General features: G+C 38.4%; 2 protein-coding genes and 1 long non-coding RNA gene across 4 annotated transcripts; 2 read left to right on the top strand and 1 right to left on the bottom strand.

Annotated features, from left to right (window-relative positions):
- Positions 1-8,604: 8,604 nt before the first annotated feature.
- Positions 8,605-9,100, bottom strand: LOC122660848. Its single transcript, XR_006332794.1, has 2 exons — positions 8,868-9,100; positions 8,605-8,788 (listed from the first exon to the last, which is right to left on the bottom strand). It is a non-coding gene; the product is annotated as an uncharacterized LOC122660848 (long non-coding RNA).
- A 2,091-nt stretch (positions 9,101-11,191) lies between these two features.
- Positions 11,192-13,343, top strand: LOC122661144 (microtubule-associated protein RP/EB family member 1C-like). 2 transcript variants are annotated; one of them, XM_043856468.1, is made up of 7 exons: positions 11,192-11,299; positions 11,501-11,656; positions 11,836-11,942; positions 12,221-12,458; positions 12,551-12,664; positions 12,783-13,105; positions 13,308-13,343. In XM_043856468.1, exons 1-6 carry the CDS (start codon positions 11,192-11,194, stop codon positions 13,059-13,061), a joined length of 1,002 nt encoding a protein of 333 aa, XP_043712403.1. In that variant the 3' UTR covers positions 13,062-13,105; positions 13,308-13,343. The 2 variants fall into 2 exon arrangements, with proteins under 2 accessions (XP_043712403.1, XP_043712402.1); XM_043856467.1 differs by lacking the exon at positions 13,308-13,343 and having other exon boundaries at positions 12,783-13,214.
- Positions 13,344-19,872: 6,529 nt separating this feature from the next.
- Positions 19,873-23,138, top strand: LOC122662181 (D-3-phosphoglycerate dehydrogenase 1, chloroplastic-like). Its single transcript, XM_043857751.1, has 5 exons — positions 19,873-20,443; positions 20,964-21,340; positions 21,441-21,551; positions 21,648-21,743; positions 22,415-23,138. The coding sequence occupies exons 1-5, from the start codon at positions 19,900-19,902 to the stop codon at positions 23,084-23,086; spliced, it is 1,800 nt and encodes a 599-aa protein (XP_043713686.1). The 5' UTR covers positions 19,873-19,899; the 3' UTR covers positions 23,087-23,138.
- The last annotated feature ends 1,645 nt before the right edge of the window (positions 23,139-24,783 follow it).

Below are 24,783 nucleotides of genomic sequence, written 5' to 3'. Positions count from 1 at the left end.
AGCCAAACTCCTGGACAGAGTTCTTTTATTTTTTTTTAAAATTCATGGGCATAGAACCTTAATTTACTAATTAAACACTGAATAGCAGTGAGGGAATTGACAGAGATAGGATGGAATAGGATTGGTTTTAGTGAGTGTGTGCATGTCTGTGTGTTGACTGTGTTCCTATCATGGCTGTAACATTGTATTAATATCCATTAACATTGGAAATTTGGAACAAAAAAAACCTGGCTCTTCATGTTTTCAGTTAAATTTCTTAGAGAGTGAGGCAATTAATGTAAACGGGTGTGTGGGTCTGGTAGTGGCAGTTTAAGAATTCTCCCCTTGCTAATACCGAATTGAGTGATGAAAAAAAATTCTTTTAGATGCAGTTGTAATAATTAACCTTTAATGATTTCACTGTTTTACTACCATTTGATGCTTTTAGTTGTTAATATTAGAGTTGGTTTACAAGGGTTTCAAAACTAATCGAAACCGTTTAATAACTGATTTGATTTTGGTTTCAAAGTGGAGATCGTTTAGTTAAATGGTTTAAACCAAACCGAACAGTTTATACCGACAATAAACCATTTAACTAAAGCATTTAATATATACATAATAAGTTAAGTCATTTATGGTTAGAATAAACAGTAAACAATAAACAACTATAATCTTACATTTAAAATATATATATATATATATATATATATATATATATATATATATATATATATATATATATATAAAACAATAAACAATTCAATTTAACTTTAAATTTACATCCAATTCAATGAAATACTAAAAGGGGAAGAAGCCATTTGAATAAAAAATTGTAAAAAAACATAATAAAACTGTTTAACCAAGACCAAATCGGACCGTGAAACCATTTAAAAAATGATTCGATTTCTATACGTAAGCATGCTAACCAAGCTAAACCAAACCAAACAGGACCGTTTAATACGCTTAGTTTTTACTACAGCATTTAAAGCTTTTTGTCTTATCTTTTAGGGGGTAGTTTACTACGGCCTCTAAAGTTTTTTCTCTTATCTTTTAGGCCTACTACCTCCGATAAAAGATATTGATTTTTTTTTTCTCTCTATTTTCCATTAAATGTTTACAATTTTCGAAAAAATGATCATTCTTGTAAATGTATCCAGAATATTCTTGTACGAGATTTTCTAAAAAAGAAACAAAATCCATCTCTCAACTTTGAATAATGTTTGATTGTTGCTACTACCATAAAAAGTTCTATGATTCTACACTGAACAATGAGTTTGAATATCCTTCTCTCAATATTGTCCATTTCAATGGATCGAGTCTCTACATGGACCTGTAAAGATGGACCATGAAAGCTCAACATTGTTCTCATGCATGCTTATCATGAGCATCATTCATAGTCTCAAATCGATTCGCCCAGATCAGATCGGTATCAGCTGAGGTTGATCCCAAATATTGACCAATTCGATACCAATCCACTGGTCAACTCAAGGGTAAAAAAGTAATAAAAACCAATATTTATTTAAAAATCAAGGGCAATTTCGTCTGATCCGACCAATTTAGGGCGATCCGAATCGGTATCAGCCAAGACCGATCCCGATCTGATTTTCGATACCTTGGTCATGAGGCAACCATGAAACAAAAATATTACAGTAACATGATCATTATGAGAAGCACAAACGATATGAACAATAACGTAATTGAAAGCTAAAAGGTGTTTCTAAAAATGAATCAGAAGCAATTATGAGAATAAGGCATATACTAACATTGTAAGTAATTACTTCACAATTTCAGCATTTGCAAGTACATGCATGGAGAGACGAGATTGCTATTGACCTGCATCATAATAAGTCATGCAGTAACTCATGATTAAAAAGGGCGAGGTAACAAAGAGAGACAATTGAAAGGCCAGAAGACAACCTTCCCAGCAACCATTTTATTGCCAATCTCAATTTGTATCATATAAGCATATAATATATGATTAAAAAGGGAGAGGTGACAAAAACAGTAACTAAGAGAGCTACTTAGGTAAGTTTTTTTTCTGTTTGACCTATGGGGTAAACAACAATTAGAAACTTGGCATCATAATATCTCTTATATTAGTAAATGTGTACCCATGCGTGTGTGATGCTATCCAATATATTTCCTACCTCTCCTTTTGGAGTAAACACAAAGACACGACTCCCTAGCCAGTCCCTTGTGATAGTATCAACAAACTCCCTAGAACTCATGTTGCCAACAAACTCTTCTTGCCTTTCTTTGATAGCATTTAGCCAGCCAATCTATAAGGAAATAAAAAGGACTTCCATCCATAAATTAACACTCAAAACAGAACATTGAAGACATATATTAACTAGAGGCTGGCTGGAAAGTAGATAAAAAATAGGAGATTGCAAGGTAGGATTAAAAGAAGACTGACCTGTTGAATCTGGTAAAACTCAGAGAATCCTATCAGGTTGCTGCTTCCTTTCTTTCCCCAACCAATCTGATTCTAAAATACCTACAACAAAAAAGGGGGTTATTGAAGGCATTCACACGTCTAGCTATAGAATTGGAATTTAAGATACACTAGTTCAAATGCTCCTACATCCATAGTGAAAGCAACTCCACCTTTATAGGTCCACTCAATATGTACAAGCTTAGGAATAATTTGCAGTGTAACTGCAGAGTTTTTTCATCACATTTGATACCAGTTAGTAGTTTATCAGTGCAAGAGGGGGGTGGGCATTAAACAGAAGCAATAAGGGGGTGATGCAGATTCATCATCAAATAGGGATTGTTTCATTGGGAATAAGTGTAGGGTTGGGATATATATATGTTGGGCCTTTGTTCCCAAGGGTTTTCTATGTATTAGGCCACTTTAGTGGGCCTGAAATAGGGGTATATAGGTTGCATACGGGATTAGCCCAATGCTTAGTTTTTATTTTGTATTTTTAATTGAACCGGTTTAAATTGGTTGCATCCAATTGGTTCAATTGGTCTAATTTAAGTGAAGTGATCCTATTGGCTAAGAGGTTCTTATATCCTATTGGCTACTAGGGAATCTTCTTTATTTTAAGTAGTTTAAGTTGTTTTAAGTCATTAGGACTCTATTTTGAGTCTATTTGAGTTTCCTAGTCAGTTTAAGTTGCCTAATAGGTTAGGGATAAGGTTAGGTCATTCCTTTTTAGTGTCTAAGTCTATTTTTGAGTCTTCTATATAAGTTTGTAAGGGAGGCCAGTATCGTAGACGAATTTGATTAATGAAAAGCTTTTGTTTGCTGCCATAGTTGCTGCTCTGCTCTGTTGAGTGAACCTTGTGAGTAATATCAAGGCTACCTTGTGGGTAATATCAAGGTGAAGGGATTGGTGGACTCCGATCGACTCCTTGCATCTTGTAGATCGGGAGGTCCTTCTTCTAGTTCTTCAAAGCTGCTACCATTGAAGATTTAATCTTTCAAGTAAGTAGTTTATTAATTCAGCATTTAACCTTCTTCTTCTAATCCTCTAACCTAAGCTCCATCTACTCCTATTATCACCCCTTCCATTAATTCATAGATCCATTAAAACCCTAAAACCCTAAATCCAATTCTGCCCTAAATTGCAGAATTTTGTAACTCATCCAAACCCTAACTTCTTTATACCAAAATAACCCCCTAGACCTGCCCATTAATACCCTATAAACCTCTTTCCTAAAATCTGCCCCTAAACCCTAGATCTTACAAACAGTCCATTTTCATAACGCATCCTACCGAAAACCCTAGAATTCCAACCTCAACCAAATTTGATCCAACTTATACCATTAGACTCGTAAAATTCTGCACATCATTACCAAATAAAACCCTAAGTCGAAACCCTAACCATAACCCTAATTCTGCCCTAATTAGCCTAAGCTGTCCCAATCGGCCAGCCTTGTTAAGAGATCCTATTACCCTAGTTCCTAGTGGGATTACTCCTACCTAGGACTACATTAGGGGGAACCAAAAACAATTACTCCAAATTCAGCATTCACTAGAGATTGAATGAAATCAGTTAGTTGGGCCACGTTGAGAGGCCGCTGAACACGGGACCATGTGAATAAGTCTTCCACAAATAGTTGTGAAATGGTGAAGGTGCACATTGGAGTAAGAAAGAAAATTCTTCTCTCAATATTTAAAAACCAGACATTTCTGAAGTGATAAATATGGCACAATATAGCAGTGTGTGTCTGGGGCTAATGGTTTTAATTACCTATTTCTTTCTTATGATTTGGAGTGTTGCTCACCAGTATTAATGTGTTTCATCATTAGTTTACTTGCTTTCACTGAGGTTTATCAGGTTAATACAATTCAAAGCAAGCAAGGAATTAATAAATTCTATTGGTAAACATGGACAGCAGCCATACCACATCATGTCCCAACTAACAACGCATCATTTAAAGCCGTGCCATTCTGAGAAATTATGATGAGGATCAAAGTAATAATAATAATATCCAAAACAATCAACTTTATCTTCATATTCTGTATCCCTATTTTCCTCCTCATCTTGGTCCCCTGTTGTTGGAAATCTTGGGCCTGTAACAAAAAGTATTAGTAGCTGTGCAAACATCACATCACAGGTTTAATAGCAGGAATGCATCCGTCGAAAGGAATAGTAGAGTGAATGAAAATGGTCCAGCAATCACCATCAAACTTGAAGGGAATAACCACCAAATTCTCCATCCCTGGATAGATAGATTACCTGACAGAAACATCTGGTCTAACCAATCAGGTATCTCACCAGAAAATGACAAGTTCTAGGGGGAGTGTTAAGTTAGGTATCCTATTATTATTAGGATTGGTTGTTGACCATGATAGGGGGAGTGTCCCTATTATGATCAACAACCAATCCCAATAATAATAGAGTACCTAAGTTAACATGAACTATGGAGGGGGGGGGGTGTTATTTGCAACCAAAAAAGAAAAAGGGGAGAGGGAAGGGGGTGTATGCTGCAGTCGAAGTAATATTAAAAATTAGGTATATGGATTTCCTAACCTGTGAACAAAGATTCTCTGTTTTGCACCAGAACCTCTATCTTCTCACCATGGTTCCAGCCCATCCTCCTGCAGCTGTTTAAAGAGTGCAAAAACTTCTGCAGCCCACCCATTAATTGTTCTTTCTTACCTTAATGACACTACATTTGTGCAAGCTAATCCCGTATGCAACCCTATTACCCATACTTTAGGTCCATAAAAGTGACCTACTACATAGACATCCCAGAGGATCAAAGGCCCAACATGTATATAACCCAACCCTAGACATATTCCTAATAAAACAAGCTTATTTTGGTGATGAATCTGCATCAGAAAGAGTAGCATGGAAAGAGTTCCAGTGCTGCACTCAATTCATTTTATATTCACATGTAATAGGACATCTCAGGTTAAAGAGCAGATTACTGACTACCTGTTCCAGCTGTGTTCCACAAATCAAGCTTGCTCGGCCAATGTAAATGGGTCCCTTGTTAGGGGATTAAGATTTCTGGGTTCATTTATCGAATTTGGTTAAAGCCAGGAAGCACTTTTGTTTGAACTCATTTCACAAACCAAACGATACCTAATGCTTGATATTCTGTGAGAAAAAAAGTTAGACCTTTCTTCATTTAATAATAATTTCCCCACCCATTTCAGATCTTTATCACAATCCATATTTGTTTTGCCATCATATCACATGCAGCCTGATTCGGTGTTGCATCACTGGTGAATATTAATGATTTGTTGATGAATATGCAATCCAGGTAAATGATATGGGAAATTACTGAGAACATAAGATGAATCATGTTTTTTAACATACATTAGTACAGAATTAATATTAGTAGCAAACAAAAAAAAAGCACAAAATCAACATAAGATACATTTCATTCTAAGTTTATGCAGGACACTACCCCTTTTTTTTTGTGATAACAAATTTATTAGCAGAATGAAGCAGAGGAAGCTACAAGAGGCTTCAGGCAGCAGCAAGAACAAAGCAAAAACTCCCAAACAGTTTGACCATTAATAAAAAATGGCCAATACACAGAATCTAAAGCTCAAGATGCGGATGGACAGATTTCAATCTTTATTTCAGAAATCGATTCAGGATTTGGATGGACACTCAGAACAGCAACCAGAAGATAATCAATACAGAAACACAGCAACCGATTGATATGAGATCTAGAAATAAAAACCAAAAGGACGCAAGAACTTGGATTTTGATTGGAGAAAATAAGAAGATAAAGAGGGGATATGATTTTGGAAAATTTAATCACTTCAATTAAACACTTAACATACGAACCTTAAAAGAAAACATCACAAAACTGAAAGCACTAAGAAAAGTGTACAATGCTAGTTTCCAAGGGTTAAATGTAAATAACCAGAAGAAATATCACTATCCAAAGGAAGAGATTACAGTACAGAAATATTTAGTATTTTCCCCACCTTCTCCAAAGTGTGTTTATGAATCAATGCCCCACAATAATCATAATTTTAATCTAGGCATTAGTTTCTTTACTTAGAAGTAAATACTTGTGTCTTGTGCTAGAATAATCAGTGCTCTGTACTTTGCTATACACCTGGTACAATATAATCCAATATAATAGAGATGTGTTCTTGCAAATATATCTTTGACCACTAAAATCAATCCCGATTGGAATTGATGATAGGCTTATTACCATTTGATTTAGAGACATCTTACCCAGATTGGAGTTTATTATAAGCTTATTACCATTTGAATTAGAGGACATTTTTACTTCCTCGACTCCATAGAATAATACAATGAAAATGACAATAAAATTATGGTCAAGTGAAACAGTGAAAAGCATTTGCAATGGGCCGCATTGGCATATTTTGATTAAGGGAATCGAGATACTCGAACATAATGGAAATTCACTTAAAAAATAATTAGGCAAAGCTAGGGGCCAATCTAGGTTTAATGATTCATGAAGCTTCCCTGTGGGGATTAGTAAGTGGGAGGGCGTGGTGTGGGAGTTAATGAATCTGAAAATGATTAAGAGAAGACATATCTGAAAGTACATAACAAGACAAATTAAAATCCTCTGTCAATGTTTCAATCTCGACCTATGCTTCTTTTCGAGAGGAGTCAAATGTGGCAACCTTTTATCTGTTTTGAAGGCTCGAGGATAGTGCTTCCAAAGGAAAGGTTGCTTGGTTCAAATGCCATTCTAAATCATTAAATTATGTAAATCGAACCATTTGTTTCTATTGAAGGATAGCAAAGTGGTTAATGGCCATTAGTCACTTTGAATTGTATTTTTCTGAATTGTATTAGTCACTATGAAGAAGAAGATTACATATTCACGGACTGCAATTGCATACAAATTTGCCCTAGAAATTAACACAGTAAGAAGCCTGGAGAGAAGGCAGAGAAGGTGAGATATGTCATACCTTATTATGGTTTTCAAGAAAATCTTGCGCTTCACCGCACTGGACAAGACGGCAGAACGGACTCCATCAAGAACTGTTCTCCAAGAAGCAAGTGCAAGTTAATCAACTGCCAGTTGTGGAATGAGGATAGGCTTGCGCAGAGTGGATAGATAGATTAGGGTGAGTTTGCAGAGTGGATAGAGATATGTGTGGGTTCGTACCTAAACGAGAGGAGATTTCCGCAGGGAAGTTGCAGGCTTTCGTTCTTTTAGGGGTAAATATAATTTGTGGGAAAATAAATCGACTCAAAGGACAAATAGTAAATAGATAATGGGTTTTAAGAAGCGTCAGATAAATCACCGTCAAAATTTGTATCATTACCAGCGATTGTATAGGTAACGCAATGACCACCCGGATCTTTATCACCTCCAGTTGGCTGCCCGGCTCAGTTTCCCAGTTCCTCTAATAAAGAGGGGCTGAAATGACCTCTCTACCCATGCCCAAACACTCTGCCCGAGTGGGGTCCACCATCCCCCTATTAGAGGAACTAGGGAACTGGGCCGATCAACAAACTGGGGGTGATAATTTTCCATGACCACCCTGCCCCTCTTGAGTGAATCTGAATCATAATTTCATGTGATACTTTGTTTACGCACAGGAACCACACCACAGGTTAGTGAAAAACTGAAAACCATAATTTTAAGGGTCCGTTTGGTAATACTTCTGTTTCAGAACAGGTGTTTTTTACTTTTATCATTTTTTTCTGTTTCTTTGCTGGAAACATGTTTCTGGATGATAAAATGTTGTTTGGTAAACTTGTTACAGAAATATTTTTAGAACAGAAAAACAACACAAATCTATTTGGTAAAATCTGTTCTGAAAAACCTTTTACCAAACTAATAAATTATTACAAAAATGCCATTACTTGACTAAACTTACTTAAAATTAAAAATTTAAGAATACATCCACCATATGACAATATCCGGAGGTGCATTACATACAACAATTTAAAACCTAAGAAAAAAAAACATTATTTTTAAAATTAGAAAATATTCCAAAAAATCTTTAAAAAGTATTTTCAATTTATTACAAAATCACATGAATTGCATTAATCTTCTTTCTCGTTTGACTCCAACTTCTTCATAGCACTAAGAACGTCTTTCAAGCTCTTCATATTTTCCTCTGCCCCTTTAATCCTACCTTCAAGATATCCTGTCATATAATATGATGTAGAGAAACCATTCATTTGTCTTAACAACTTGAATTTGTTCTTCAAAACTCCAAATGTACGTTCAATTACATTCCTAAAAGATGAATGCCTATAATTGAATAATTCCTTTGCTGTTATTGATCTTCTCCTATACCCCTTGTAGTCTGGTAGATGGTACCTCTCACCTCTAAATGGTGTTAGATATCCGGTTTGACTTGCATACCCGGAATCGACAACATAATACTTCTCTACAAGTAGAAGTATTTATATTATTACACAATATACACAAATGTATTGTGTATGACTGAAATGGTTCATAAAAAATACCTGGAGGTGGATGAGGAAAATTTAAATCTGAATTGCTCATTGCTGCTTCAAAGACTCTGCAATCATTTGCACTTCCTTCCCATCCCATATATACAAATGTGAATCGCATGTCAAAACTACATACACACATTACATTTTGTGTAGTGATCCCCTTTCGATTTCTATATCGGATTTGATCTTTCTGTGGGACTATCGCATAAATGTGAGTACCATCTATGGTACCAATGCAATCCTAAGACAGAAGCAAAATGAAAAAGTGAAAGAAAAAATTACATATCAATATAAGAAGCAATGTCTGGAATTTGAGCATATATATACTATACAAGTTTACCTTAAAATACGGATAGCATTTGGAATTGTGTTCAATCTCTTTGGGTACTCGATTAAAATTTGGTGGTCTGATCTTCTCCTTAGCCAACCTCCGCATTGCAACCAATACATTTTGAAAAATACGACTAATTGTTTATGGTCGCATCCTCATACAGTTAATGAGAAACAGAACCAGAACCTAACCAGAACCTATATGCTACTAGGTCTACAAGTTTGATTGAAAAATACATATCCAGAAACATCTTAAATTTGAATCTACGATGGGATAGTAATTTCATTGACAACCACAGATACACCAACATAAACCAACAACTAGGTTTTACAATTCAAAGAGATGGTACAAAAACGAGAAAATAATTTATTTCAAATGGATCATAGAGAGGGCTTTTACCTGTGCAGCTTGGATCGGTGTGTGGGAGGTCAGAAATTGTGAACTCGAGCTTCAATCACTGGGGAAGAGCCTCTCAAAGTCCTGATTTTTTTGGGTTTTCTACAAAAACCAGAGTATAATCTATAAACCCAATTGCGATCACATCTCTATCTTTTATTTACCCCAAAAAAAAAACCCAACAAACACCCATTTCAATATGAAACTTATATAAAAAATAAATAAAAATCTAGGATTAGGGTAAAGATGGAGAGAGATCAGAAAGAGATATAAGGGGGAGAGATGGAGCGAGATCAGAAGAGGAGCTTACCGAGATGGAGAGAGATCAGAAAGAGATATAGAGGGGCGTGAATCAAAAAGAGCTTACCGATGTACTTGGCTGGAGAAGATGGTGCTCGGGAGATCGTGGAGATGAGAGCAGTCTCGTGGAGTTTATTTAACAAAAAAATCTAAGAAGAAGAAGAAGCTGAGCAAAGGAAGGAGGAGGAGAACATCACAGACGAAGAAGACGCAGCTGAGCAGAGGAAGAAGGAGAAGAATATCACAGACGAAGAAGAAGAACCTGATAAGCAGAGGAAGAAGGAGAAGATGTTGCACAGAGCAAGAAGAAGAAGAAGATGATTTACCTAAAAGTAGCAGAGGGTGGCGATGTCGCAGAAGAGTGGAGGAGCCCTTCAGATCTTCACAAATGGAGAGTGGGTATCTCGCTGGTGTCCAAGTTTATTGGGCACACATTTGAAAAAACGTACCTTTTGTTTCAATTGAGGTGTTTCAAAAGTGAAAAAACAAGGGTTTCCTTGTTTCTACATTTGCTGTTTTTTTTGTTTTTTTTGCCCGGTTTGTTTTACTAGCATAAAAAAACAAACCAGTGTTACCAAACGGTAGATTCCATTTTTTTGTGCCCGTAGAACAGAAAAACACCAAATTCTGAAGTGTTACCAAAAGGCCAAATAGTAAATAGATAATGGGTTTTTAGAAGCGTCAGATAAATCACCATCTAAATTTGTATCATTACCAGCGATTGTATAAGTAATGCAATGACCACCCTGCCCCTCCTGAGTGGATCTGAATCATAATTTCATGTCATACTGTGTTTAGGCACACGAACCACACCACAGGTTAGTGAAAAACTTAAAACCATAATTTTAAGTGTATTTGGTTTCAAAATTAAGCGAAAAAGAGGTCGTTCAGATATCGGGGCAAGGCCAATTCTGGGTGGTCCAAAGATCCTCCTTTTCTCACAACAGAAAAAGAAAACGAATATCTCACGTCCAATCTAACAGCTATGGGAGAAAGAATGTTACTTGATCACATGATCTCTCCAACGGGAACACATGCATTAACATCGAATATGTGGGTCTGGGTCATCATCGCCACCATGTGTCTGGGCGGAGCGGGACCAAGCAGTCTTCTTTTCTCCAACGGCTATATGCCTCTCTCCGCACCATTTGAAACTTTAAACTGAAATACTCGAATAAGTAATAAAAAAATCCCATCCCGCTCCCTTATTTCGAATAAGCAAAGTAGCAAACCCCTCTGTCTCACTCTGGGTTTGTTCCTCTCCTTTTTCAGAAGCAAGAGGATTACACTTCTGAAGAAGTAAGAAATGGCGACAAACATCGGGATGATGGATTCTGCTTACTTTGTAGGGAGATCAGAAATCCTTTCCTGGATCAACTCAACCCTCCATCTCAATCTTTCTAAAGTCGAAGAGGTTAGATTTTCTATACAAACCCTAACCCTAACCGTTCTGAAATGGATAACCAAACGCAGAAGAAGAATTTTCCGTTTTCTTTCTTTTTATCTCATTCGTTGTGATCTTCTTGAACGGTGGATGCATCTTTTGTTTTTGTTTCGCAAATTTCGTCGTTTTTTAGGAATTTTTTTATTGATTCCGTGAGCAATTTTCACACAGGCTGCATCTGGTGCGATCCAGTGCCAACTGATGGATGTCGTCCACCCAGCGGTAGTGCCTATGCATAAGGTCAATTTTGATGCCAAGAATGAGTACGAGATGATCCAGAATTACAAGGTCCTTCAGGATGTCTTCAATAAACTCAAGATTACAAAGGTTCCATTGATTTTCGCTCTATGTTCTGTCTCTCACATTTAATTTTCTTTTTGTTTAGTGGATGTAGAGCATCTATCTATTTCTGGTTTCTGTTTTCTGTGGGGGAAATGTGATGGATTCAGGGTTTTGGTGAGATTTTGTTTCCTTTCTGATTTATGTTGCTCTTTTCTGAGCTTCAGCACATTGAAGTGAACAAGTTAGTGAAGGGAAGGCCCCTTGATAATCTGGAGTTCATGCAGTGGATGAAGAGATACTGTGACTCCGTCAATGGTGGACTTCAGTACAAGTAACTCTCATGCCCTCTGTATAGCTTCCATATCTTTAATGTTTTGAAATGTGTGACTGTGTGATGTTCTGCTTGTTTGCCTGATTCTCATTTCCTGTCTTCTTTTCATATTGTTTCCTTTGTTATTATAATGTAAATTGCTTCTTTTATGTGCTGTCTGCAACCTGAAAGAAAGGTTCCTGAGAACCAAATCGCTATAATAATAACCCATTTGCTCTGTCCGGAACTGGTAGGAAAGCCCACATTTATTTTTCATGCTTTCATTCTTGACATTTCAGTTATAATCCCCTGGAAAGGAGAGAGGCTTGCAAAGGTGGAAAAGAAGCAAGCAAGAGGACTGCAACTACACAAGGTTCAACCAAGACCTCAACGGCTGCCACCAAAACTCAATCCTCTCACAACAGCAGAAGAAACGATGCTTCTGCTGTTGACTCCTCTAATCCATCCATCAAGACTACAAGACCTCCTTCTAATGGAGTCGCTGCATTTAATGGACACCCTGCCTACGATGAACAGGTGACATGAGATAATGCAAAAAATCTTCTTCCTCCCTGTCTGTTCGTGTGTATGTGTGTGAATATAATCTAATAGTGAGTTTAATGCAACAGATCACAGAGCTGAAGCTCTCAGTGGATAGCCTTGAGAAGGAGAGGGATTTCTACTTTGCAAAATTGAGAGATATTGAAATTTTGTGCCAGTGTCCTGAGATTGAGCACTTACCGGTGCTGTCCATCATCCTTGTTTCTTTAAACCATTTTTTTCTGCACCTTTTTTAATAATGCAAATTAAATTACTATGCTAATGATAACGGTAATTGTGAAAATAATGTCTTCTTTACAGATTGTTGGTGCAGTACAGAGCATATTATATGCCACTAATAACAATGAATCAGTGGTGGCAGAAGCACAAGCCATGATAAATCAGCAACAGAGTCATCCAAAGCCTTTGACTCCCGTTCTTGAGGCAGAAGAAGAAATGCCAAAGATAGAAACTCAAAAGCGGAAAAATATCTTCACTCTAGAGGTTAATAGTGCGGCCAGTTCAAAATTGTCTCCAAGGCATAGGAGATCTGATGCATCTGATGTCCATTGTAGTGGGTCTCCACTCATTAGTTATTGATATAATTCATGTGTTTAAGAATCAAGATACTTTGATTGTATCATGTTGTCAAAATCTAGCTCCCTCTTTCCATTTTGCCCTCTTATTTCTGGTGTGGCTATGTAGCAGTGACTGATGTAGTCCCATGGATGGCAAGACAGGGATAGTAGCTCATGCACCTACTTAGTTTTGATTGTCCTCTAAACTTTTTCTCTTTTTTCTGCCCTTACTACTTCATCTTATGATTAGCTGATCTCTTTCCTTCAGGTGTATCTATTCTTTCCAGCACTTTAAGATAACTGTGGAGGGTGGAAAGTGATGCTATTTAAGCATGGCTTCACCTTTACACCACTTAGAGTTTGCTGAATTTTTGTAGCAACTGGCTTTCTTTGTGTATCATTTTGCTGAGGGTTTTGGATTGATTTCGGAATTTCTGAAATGTGGCCATCATTGTCAGAGAATCACCATAGTGCTTGAGCTTGAAAAAGTGATGGGCACAGATAAGGAATTGAATAATCTCTGCTATGACATTAGTTATTTATTGTGTTGGCAAATGCATTAACAATGTCTGAAAAATGCATTAAAATGTCTTCTTTATGTTGAGGAAAGCCCAACAGTAAGTGAAGTGCAGTGTATCCATGTCTTTCTAATTGCAATGGAAACTGATTTCAGAAAAAAAATCTGACTGCAACTGGAAGAAGGAAACAAGGCAGAGTGGGATCATTCTGTTAGGAATTTGCTTCAATATCAAAAGATTCATGTTTTGTAGACACTGGTCAGAAATTTTTTAGTAGGATTTTCTTGAATGACAGGCACATAGATGATCACTCCTAGGCTGGCATAGTTTTATTATGTTCTGAAAGTATCATTTGGGCCAAAGAGAATATAAGGGAAGGAATATCTAAAGGATAGGACTGGTCAGTTATAGGTTTCGTTAGTGGGTTGTATTAGGGTCCATGTGGCTGACCATATTTAGTTGGGGTATGATATTGTTGTTCTTCTACTTCCTTGTATTGTTTTAGTTCCTTCAACTCATCCTTATCCTAACTAAATGGGGTCGGCGACATGGATCCTAGCAAAGACAAATGTTAGCAATAATAGTAGAAGTAGAACAACGATGTAAAACAGCAATACTCACCTAATTGTTGTTGTGTAATACACTCCAAAACATGATGTATGGTGCAGAGTGTTGGGCTGTTAAGAAGCAGCACGTAGATAACCTAACTGTGGTGGAGATGAGGATGGAGGAGATGGATATTAGATAAGTTGGGAGTAGCCCTATAAGAAAGGGCTGTTGTGGTAGATTCCAAGACTAGGATAGATAAAGTTAGGAATTGAATGACCGATTTAGAGTTGTGTTGATGGCAGCTCCTATTCATGAGAAGCTTTGAGAGAGTCGTTTGAGGCAGGCATGGTCATGTCCAACGGAGGCCTTACAATGCACCAATATGAAGAAGTGATTGGATTTAGATTGAAGGAACTAAAACAGAGGGGCAAGCACGTCGGCCTTGGGATGCACCAATACGAGGAAGTGATTAGATTCAGATTGAAGGAACTAAAACAGAGAGGGGCAAGCCTATAATGACCCTGGGAGATGTAGTGAGGATAGACATGCATAGGTTTGGCTTGGTCTCAAGTATGGCCTCGTATAGAGCTGTTTGGAGGGCATTGATTAGGTGATTATTGTTGTTTTATGTCGCTATTTTTCTTCTATTGTTATTGCTAACATTTGTCTTTGCTAGGATTCATGTTGCATTGTCGCCAATCCCATTTAGTTGGGATAAGGTTGAGTTATTGTTGTTGCATGATAATTGATGGGTTGTGATTGGCCTAAGGTTTTCACCTAAAATAGGTCTCGACTAGAAATAGGATTGGACATCTTATTTATATGATCATCACATTATGTGTTTTTCAGAATGATTATTCCAAGACACAAGTGTGACTGTACATACGTTGTGTGTATAGTATAGGATCACACGAGAGTCTTACATGTGTAACTGCCAATTGATGAAGCACAGGATTTCTCTTTAGTAGAATTTCATTGATACTAGACCTGAAAGGTACTTGTCGTTGCAGTTATGCATCATGGGTTTTTGGCACACCAATGGTTGATGTCTTTCTGATTATATATCGGTGTACTGGATTCATGGTGCTTAATTGGGAAGGAGAGAGATGCTCATCCATTGCCCTACTAGGGAATATCGAGAAGAGAGAATGTCTATGCATGATTGGAAGAAAATTTGATTCCAATAACCATTTTGTAAAGAGTTTACAAATTATTTTGAAAACTAATTTTATTAATAATATAATGGGCAAGAGATTTCTCCTTGGTCATGTGGCCCTTACACCAACGCAGGGGCCAATTACAATGTGCACACGGGCATCCACATGGATGGGATTTTTTATTTCAGCAGGGGTTGGGAGGTATTTTCACACTCCTTGTGTCTAGGCACAGGAGCCATGTGACCAAGCATTGTTCTTTTTCCCTCTAATATAATTTTATTAAACAATTTAAATAATATTTTGGTCTAACCATTGATATATTACATGTCCTAAGCCCATTGTGTGATATTGTTTGGAGGAGGGACTAATATGCAATTGATTAGATTAACATGTAGATATCTGTTACATCTGCACCTAATTCTAACCCGAACCTTGATTGTGGGTCCGAAACCCGAGGTCATAACCACCAATACCTTGTGGTGTATTGACTGGGTAATTGATCAAGAAGAAGGAACCTCGGTAGTGAAATTTTACTTGCCAGTGAGGAGGCGAATACCCCCTCCAAGCAACTGCAAGGTCCACCACCAGATGTACAACTCGTGGTAAGTACCCCTAATTGACTAACCCTAACCATAAACTTAATATATTAAACTTGGGAATCATGTTGGGGAAGTTATTATGCGAAGACTTCAACAACCGGGGGTGATTCGACAATGATTTAGCAAGGAACCACACTCAGGTTGATCACTCAGGTGGATGCTGGATCGACCATTCCCATCGACCCGAGTGCTGTACAAAATAAATACCTATCCCGTGAGTGCAGGGCCCGGTGTCGAGGATCTCGTTGCCGTGTCCCAAATACCTAGTAGAAGTGTTTCCCCCACAATGTGGGTAAGTGGGATCCACGTATCGGCCCGTGCACACAGGAATTAGAAAAATAGCCTGTTTTGTACAGTTAAGACCCTAAATCCTTTTATAAAAACCAAACATAAATCTAATCACCCATGTCACTATTGCAAACGTTGGAAGAGGAGAAAAAAGAAGAATAAAAGGAAGAGAAGAAAGAGAAGAATGAAAGAAGAAGAAGAAGGTGAGGCCCAAACTTCTAAATTTAGGTAAGAGACCTCATCTTCCTCACTCTCTCCTTCATTTCTTATGTTTTTCCATGAACCTTACTGAATCATGGATTCTCATCCACTTGAGCTTAGGTGTAAAGAACCAAAGTGAGAGAAACCATTTAATTGCTTCCAAAATTCCAAGTTAAACCCAACCTAACCAATTCCATTCTTCTAACTCTTTTCCTAGACTTAGAACTTAGTACATTTCAGATTAAAACCATGAATTCTATTATCTATCATACCTACATGTGAGATTAACTTAGAAATTATGAAATTGGAATCCAATTCTTGCATGCATGTTTAATCTCAACCCAATAACCTGAACCTAATTCCATTTTAACCTAGTTACTAACCATCTCCCACTGTTTATACTAAATTGAAGCTTTTGAAAACCATTTCCAGCCATGTATGGCTGAATTCATATGTTAAGAACCCAAACCCCCATGCATGGATGATCCCATCTTCAAATCACCAAATCCCCATCATTCTTGACTAAATTGGGATGGTAACTACATAATTGGGTTGATTAGACACCATTCATGTGGTCATTTGGGTGAATCCATGTTAAATCCCCCCCCCCAAAAAAAAACCCTTTCCTTCTGCTACCCATGGAGTCAGGTCGATGTCTCTAGTCGATCACTCATCGACCTGAGAATGATTTCTCAGGAAAAATTGTAGTTTAGCTACTATAACCCTCTAGTCGATGTCTCTGGTCGGTCAGGATCGACCACTCCCATCGACCTGAGCTGCTATCAAGCCAGTTTTGGGTTTTAAACCTAACCTAACCCAACCCTACGAGCACCCTAGGATCCCACCTCTACTCAAACATAATTTAACATGCTCGTATGACTTATCAATTGTAGGATAAAACTGATTGATCGGCAAGGCCTATTTGCGACCGTCTTGAGAACCAATTCGATCAAATGACTATGTACTTGTCAAGGTGAGTGGGGATAAGCATTGAATTTTTTGCAATGTTTCTTTAATTGCATATTGAATGCCATGCATGCATATATGAAATTTATCTTACATTATATTGATACAATTGAGCATGTTAAATCATTTTCTATTCTTGTCAATATATATGGAATTGGTAATGAAAAATATTGAGATATCATGATGTGTTGGAAAGCGTGTCAATAAAATGCTAGACTAGATGTCGTAGTCGACTTGGAAATGAGGTGTATGGCGGCCTGTAGTATGAGATGCGGATGGCACCACTTAACTCATACTATGTCATATAGAAAGCATGTGGTTAGAGTTTGACACTTCCATATGCTACGACCCTTACCAATAGGGGTTCAGGTGTTGGGTAGTCAAAGCTCTCAACTGGCTGAGGAGTTGTCATCTGCTCAAGGTAGGGTTGACTTTGGTTATCGGGATCTGCCAATGGGTGATATGCGATGCCATGACCTGAGCGAGCTCTAGGGTAACAACTGAGGTTGCGGAAGAAACCGTATATGTTTTCCCGAGTTGTTACTGTAGCATAAGCTTAGGGACTTAGTTACTAATGTTAGGTGGTTAAAAGATAAAATTGAACTCATGCATTTAGGATCATATGCTTTGTAACTGCCGAGAGATGGTTTATCTTCATTCATTGGGCTCAGTGGAACTCACTCTGTGGAATTCCTTCTTTTAAATGATCATGTAGGTGGATATAACGTTGTTGGAGAGGATTATTATGAACCGAGAGATGATGGTGAAGGTGACTATGCTGATATGGACCCCGAGGGGTATGGTCTAGGTTGTGCGTGTGATTACTGTGTTCTTCCCTGAGTGATGTGATGGATTGAGAACTCTCTTTGTTTTTTGATGTTTTTTTAATATTCTTTTGGTGGATAAAGATCCATTGTAAATATCTGTAGGTTCTATGTGTGTTCTGTTGGGTAGCGTACGGGATGTAATCCAAGTTATGGGGAAAACAAAATTGTAAATACCTGTAAATATAATCTTTTTGAGTTAATAGGAATCTTCCGTTGCACTCTGTTTATCTTATTTAATTATGTATCTTTATTGCGGGGCTTATGAAGTGTATTTACTGCATTTGGATCCTAGAGGCCGATGATTGGATATTGGGTATCTGGGTCACTTACTAGAGCCTTTTCGGGGTCGGGTCTGGGGTGTGACAATATCTACTAATTTGGGGAGTTAATGATATTAATTTTATTTAATCTATATAACAACAATAACATTATAATAACCATTAATTAGATTAATGAATCCCAACACTTGAATATTTTAAGATATTTGGATTAGGTAGCGAATGGGGTTCTACCTCTTCCCTCTTTTTTAGCATACAAGTATACTTGTTATAGACAAGGACACTAGGCATTGAAAACATTGATAGAGATACATGTCATTGAAGGGATTAACCAATTAACCAGATAAATCAAGATTGGGAATAAGAATCTTGAATCTCAAACGCACTCTAATTGTTTGAGTTTGACATCAGCTATAATTGTCACATTCTAAATGTTAACTGGGCAAACGATGAATTCACTAAAACCATTCCATTTTTGCTGTCATGGCTGCTGCTCTGTTTTTTTTTGTTCCTTTCTTTCTTTTTGTCCTGTGTTGGGAAGGGAATGGGGTTGCGAGTCAAATTTGGTGGTATTTTTCTTTTTTTGGACAGACGTTCAAGCAATAGAAGCTTTGCTACAACTAGCAAAATCCAACTTACTTTATCAAAAAAAAAAAAACAAAGCAAAATCCAATTTTTGTACATTTTCTTGAAGCTATTTAATGAAAGCTAGCAAGCTTGATGACGTTAAGATTGTAGAATGTAGAGGTATTAGCCAATCTACAAGAGTCTTGTTATTAGCCTGCCTCTAACTCTTGCGAGAATGGCCCTCCCTACTACATATTATGCTTGGAAATCAATGATAAGCAAGAAGTACTAGACTTAGCCATGGTCTAGTAGTTTTGCTACCTCCTTTCTCACTACGCTTCGCTTGATAGTATTTTTCGACCATATCAACCTATACATTTCGATATCGTATTGATATTGATCAATATTGATACAGATACATATACCGATATATGTATATAGGCTGATACAATATGGATACCTAACCCCTAAACCATTGTATTTAAGTGGTTCTTTGGTTAATATTTTGGACCATCATTTGGTCGGACCGGAGTTTGTCAAGTTAAAACCAGATTAAAACTATGTTTGCCATCAAACGAGGCTTTTTTCTTATGTCAACATATCCACCAACCTTTGGACCAAAGATATAGAAATAAAAAAGCATATCCACCAACGAATGGGCCCCAGACGAGATATCCAGGCCCAGGGCCCACCACCCCTGGCCCTATTTGCATCATCTTCCAACCAATACCACCACCAATACCATTTCACACTCCCACCAAAAAACAAATAGGAAAAAAAGGGTTGGGTTGGTGAGTGTTAATTAATTTCATTTCGGAAAAACAGAAAATTAATCTCAGAGCTATTTATTTGGATTTTGGAGAAGAAGAATACCACTAGTGGGTGTGTGTGTGTAGATCTGAAGAGGGTAATGGCGACTGCTGCATCCTCAAACCTTCTATCTGCTTCGTCCCTGAAGAAAAACCCATCGTCTCTCTCATGGCATGTTCCTCTCTCCAACGTCTTCAGTGTGACCGTCGCTGTTCCTCACCGTCATGGTCAGAGGAGGGCTTCCTTCGTTGTGTTAGCGATGGATGCCAAACCTACGGTCCTCGTCGCGGAAAAGCTAGGTGAGGCTGGGCTCAACCTCTTGAAGGATTTTGCGAATATCGATTGCTCCTATAACATGACTCAGGAGGAGCTCTGCACTAAGATCTCTCTCTGCGACGCCTTGATCGTTAGGAGTGCTACCAAAGTCACTCGTGAAGTGTTCGAGTCGTCTGGTGGTCGGCTCAAAGTGGTTGGCCGCGCTGGTGTGGGCATCGATAACGTTGATCTGTCGGCAGCGACTGAGCACGGCTGTCTTGTCGTCAATGCCCCTACCGCCAATACTGTTGCTGCTGCTGAGCATGGCATTTCCCTTCTCACCTCTATGGCTCGCAATATTGCCCAGGCAGATGCCTCTGTCAAGGCTGGTCGGTATCTCGTCTCTTCCTATTTTTTCTTTTTACACTTAAATATATAAACTTGCATTTAGGCATTTTGTCGAGCGTTTTATCCTCTTCAGTCATCATCCCATATTTTTTTTTTAGAGTAGGTTATACTTTGGCAGTTATATGCATTTGGAATAGAAAAGAGATGCTATGATCTATCACCGATTTAGCTTTTCAATAGATTCTTTTCTGTTTTTCTTTTTAGGGTTGGGGGGGGGGGGGGGGAAGCAATGTTATTATAGAAATATAGCTCAGAATAGATGGGATAAACTGTGCATGGTTCTCTGGAATAAGTTTATTGAGAATAACTGCAATAAGGTTTGTAGTTGATAATTGAAATCCATGATTCCATGCCCTTTTATCTGTAACAAGCCATATTAGCGATGCAATTGACTTGTTGTGATCTTACAGAGGTGTTATTTCAGAATCTTGGTCTTCGGTATCAAGTAATAAGAAAAATACCAATACCTCTCTTATGCTTTTGCTATTTTGGTGAACTCAGGCAAGTGGCAACGAAACAAATATGTTGGTGTTTCTCTTGTTGGAAAAACACTTGCTGTGATGGGATTTGGGAAGGTGGGATCAGAGGTTGCCCGGCGTGCCAAGGGGCTGGGTATGCATGTTATTGCACATGATCCATATGCCCCTGCGGACCGTGCTCGTGCAATCGGTGTTGAGCTGGTGTCTTTTGATGAAGCTCTATCCACTTCACATTTCATCTCGTTGCACATGCCTCTTACTCCTGCTACATCAAAGATTTTCAATGATGAAGCTTTTGCAAAGATGAAGAAAGGAGTTCGAATTGTCAATGTTGCTCGTGGTGGAGTGATTGACGAGGAGGCTCTTGTGAGAGCATTGGACGCTGGTGTTGTTGCTCAGGTTCTTTCCATTTCTTCTGCAAAACCTTATGACCATGGTTCTCATTTTATATAAGAAAAATGGAAGAAAGAGTGGATAATTTGTCATCTTATTGATCCAGGCAGCTCTTGATGTCTTCACTGTGGAGCCACCATCAAAAGACAGCAAGCTGGTGCACCATGAAAGTGTTACTGTGACTCCACATCTTGGTGCCAGCACTATGGAAGCTCAGGTACGCTGCTATTATCAACCATGACATCTGCTGACTGTTATACTTCATTCATTTCTTTTGTTATGCCATCTTTTGATATATTGTTGCAATAATCAGGAAGGAGTGGCCATTGAAATAGCTGAAGCTGTTGTCGGGGCCTTGAAAGGGGAACTTGCTGCTACTGCTGTAAATGCACCCATGGTCCCTGCTGAGGTACTTTACAAGACCTTTGCTTTGTGTCTGTTTTACTGCATCAACAAGATCCAACAGAAGTTTTGTTGTTCTTATAGGAGTTAAAACAACCTGCTAACTTATTCATCCAAAAAAAAAAAAACAACCTGCTAACTTAATTTCCTAAAAAGTGCATAGAAAAAGTTGGCGACATTTTTTTTAATCATAATTTACAAATGTCGACCTGTTTAATTTTAGCTTGTCTAAATTCAGTTGTTCAAAATCATAGTTGTCAATGCGTTGCCTAGGCGTCCGGGCACCTTGGTCGACTTGGACGCCTTGGGCCTAGGCGGACGCCTTGTTCGCCTAGTTGGTGTCGCCTTGAATTTTGACCCTCTCCACCGCCTTGGGTCGCCTAACCGCCGTGACAATTATGTTCAAAATTGTCTAGTGTTTCCAACCCTAACAGATGATTGTAACCATCACACTTATCATGTCCTTTTTAAGTGGTGAGAGAATATGGTGAGCAGTTTCCAATGTCTCCTTCATCTGTTAGAACTGTGTACGTATACATGTGCGTGTGCGTGTGCGTGTCAAACAAAGAATTTTCTAGCTCGTTACTTATACCTTCATGCACCATTGTGTATGAGTGGTAAATATCCTTTATGCTATTGCCTTGTGAGGAATTTGTATCTCACTTCTCTAAACAACAGGTTTTATCAGAGCTTGCGCCATTTGTTGTACTGGCAGAGAAACTTGGCAGACTTGCCGTACAGTTGGTAGCAGGTGGTAGTGGTGTGAAATCAGTGAAGGTTACATATGCATCTGCTAGAGCTCCTGATGATCTTGATACTAGGTTGCTCCGTGCCATGATCACCAAGGGTCTGATCGAGCCTATATCCAGTGTATTTGTCAATCTGGTTAATGCTGATTTCACTGCAAAGCAGAGAGGATTGCGGATTTCAGAAGAGCGGATCCTGCTCGATGGCTCACCTGAGAGCCCACTTGAGTTCATCCAGGTTCAAATTGCCAATGTGGAATCAAAATTTGCCAGTGCCATCTCAGAGTCTGGAGAGATTAAAGTGGAGGGAAAGGTGAAGGATGGGATACCCCATTTGACAAGGGTAGGATCTTTTGAAGTGGATGTGAGCTTAGAAGGCAGCCTCATACTGTGCAGGCAGGTTGATCAACCAGGGATGATTGGAAAGGTGGGGAGTGTGTTGGGTGAAGAAAATGTGAATGTAAGCTTCATGAGTGTTGGGAGGATTGCTCCACGAAAACAAGCAGTTATGGCAATTGGTGTAGATGAAGAACCCAGCAAAGGGACTCTGAAGAAAATCGGGGAAATACCAGCAGTTGAGGAGTTTGTTTTCCTTAAGTTGTAGTTTTGCTTCTTAATCAATTTTGAAATGTTTGCGTTTATGCATTTTTTTTTTTTTGGAAAATGTTGCTAAGGGGGGGGGGGGTGGTTTCGTGGGAGCGGTTTTAAGTATTTCCGTAGTGATTGTAGACCTTTTATTTAGTGCTTGTTGCTTTGAGCTCAAAATTTTCCTTAATGACGAAGTGGATGTTTCTTCTTTAATGAATAAAAAATTCGTTACCAAAGAAGAGAGAAATGAATACAATTTACAACGCCTTGACACTTTACAAAGAGAGGGAGTCATGGGCCAAAACAAGAGAAGGGGAAAACCGAAGGATGGTGTCCCAAATCTGTTGGAAGAATTTGGACTTTGAAGTCCATCTCCAAAGATTATGTTTAAGCCAAATGTGGTAGATAGCAGCTTCAAATGCAAGCTTTACTGTAGTATCAGTTTATCACAGCAACTTCTCCCAGCAAAGGTCATGTTCATCCATACCACTCTCTGAAACGGTAAAAGATGCTCGACGTCATCAAATGCATTCCAACATAGGCAATAAGAAGGAGAAACTAGGATTTGGCACTGGAGAAGAAAGACATGGGAAGGGAGACAACGGGAGAACACCCTCCATTAAAGTTGTGCTGGGGGATGTGTTTCTTAAACCAAATCAGCTAGAACCAAGCTTTGATCGTGCCACGCCCTCTAATAAGATCCTAAGCAGACCTGAAACTAAAAAGACACGAGGAGGAAGCAATCCAAGTAACAAAATCGATGACTGCAGTTCAAAAATGATATACTCATATCATTCTTGAAGGAGATTCAAATGATTATTGATCTTTTGGCTGGCAGAATCACTGAAGTCCCCTGAATAACTCCTATTATCGATGACTGCAGGTGACTTAGTTCCTTGTTTATATGTATCAGCTTTGTTCATATTCACCGTCAAGGCAATGCTGTCTCGGATGGTTTTGCATCTTTTGTTTCTTCCCACCGCAAGTTTGTCTCTTAGTAGTCTTATCCTTCCCCTTTTGTTAATAATGCTTTGTACTTGGATAATTGTTATACCCAGGTTCACTCCGAATCTAACCGCCATCAATACCTATCTCTATTGCACGTTGTCGAAAATATCCCCTCCTCGTAATAATGGTACCCATCTCACCATATCCATCATCCGTGATAAAGGGATTCTCCTTCACCGTGGGAGGAGGAAAACTCAGTCCGAGAAGGTCATGTCACAGATGAATAGGGTTTTACATAGAGAGAGATCAGACATGAGAGATTATGTTTCCTTTCCCATTTAGCCAAGATCTGTAGGACAATGTTATTGACGAGACCATCCTTCATTCTGAGTTACCAAACTTTTACGATGGACCTGCTGGCATCTCCAGTCCTCACGATGAGTTGTTGATGCTGATGGCTAAGACCTCTCAATTATAATAGACCGGTTTAAATTTCCCTCAAAATTTCACCGATTTGGAGAGGCTGAGGTAGGAAAGACAATGCCCTGACAGGAATAATCTTGGGGTTAAACTTTTCCACCCAATCCAATCAAATACACCACTTTCTGAAAATTCCAGGATTCTAGTCAAATTTTTCCCTGCTATAAGCTGCCACTCCATCAAAAGCTTGCCATCGAAGCAGAGCCCCAGTGAATCTTTAAAGGGGAAGGGTTTAACAATCACTTTTGGGATGTAAAAGTATGGGGCTCAAAGCTTGTGGATATA

The sequence above is a fragment of the Telopea speciosissima genome, chromosome 5, assembly GCF_018873765.1.
Source record: "Telopea speciosissima isolate NSW1024214 ecotype Mountain lineage chromosome 5, Tspe_v1, whole genome shotgun sequence".
Classification (NCBI taxonomy): domain Eukaryota; kingdom Viridiplantae; phylum Streptophyta; class Magnoliopsida; order Proteales; family Proteaceae; genus Telopea; species Telopea speciosissima.
This window is presented reverse-complemented; position numbering and strand designations above follow the sequence as displayed.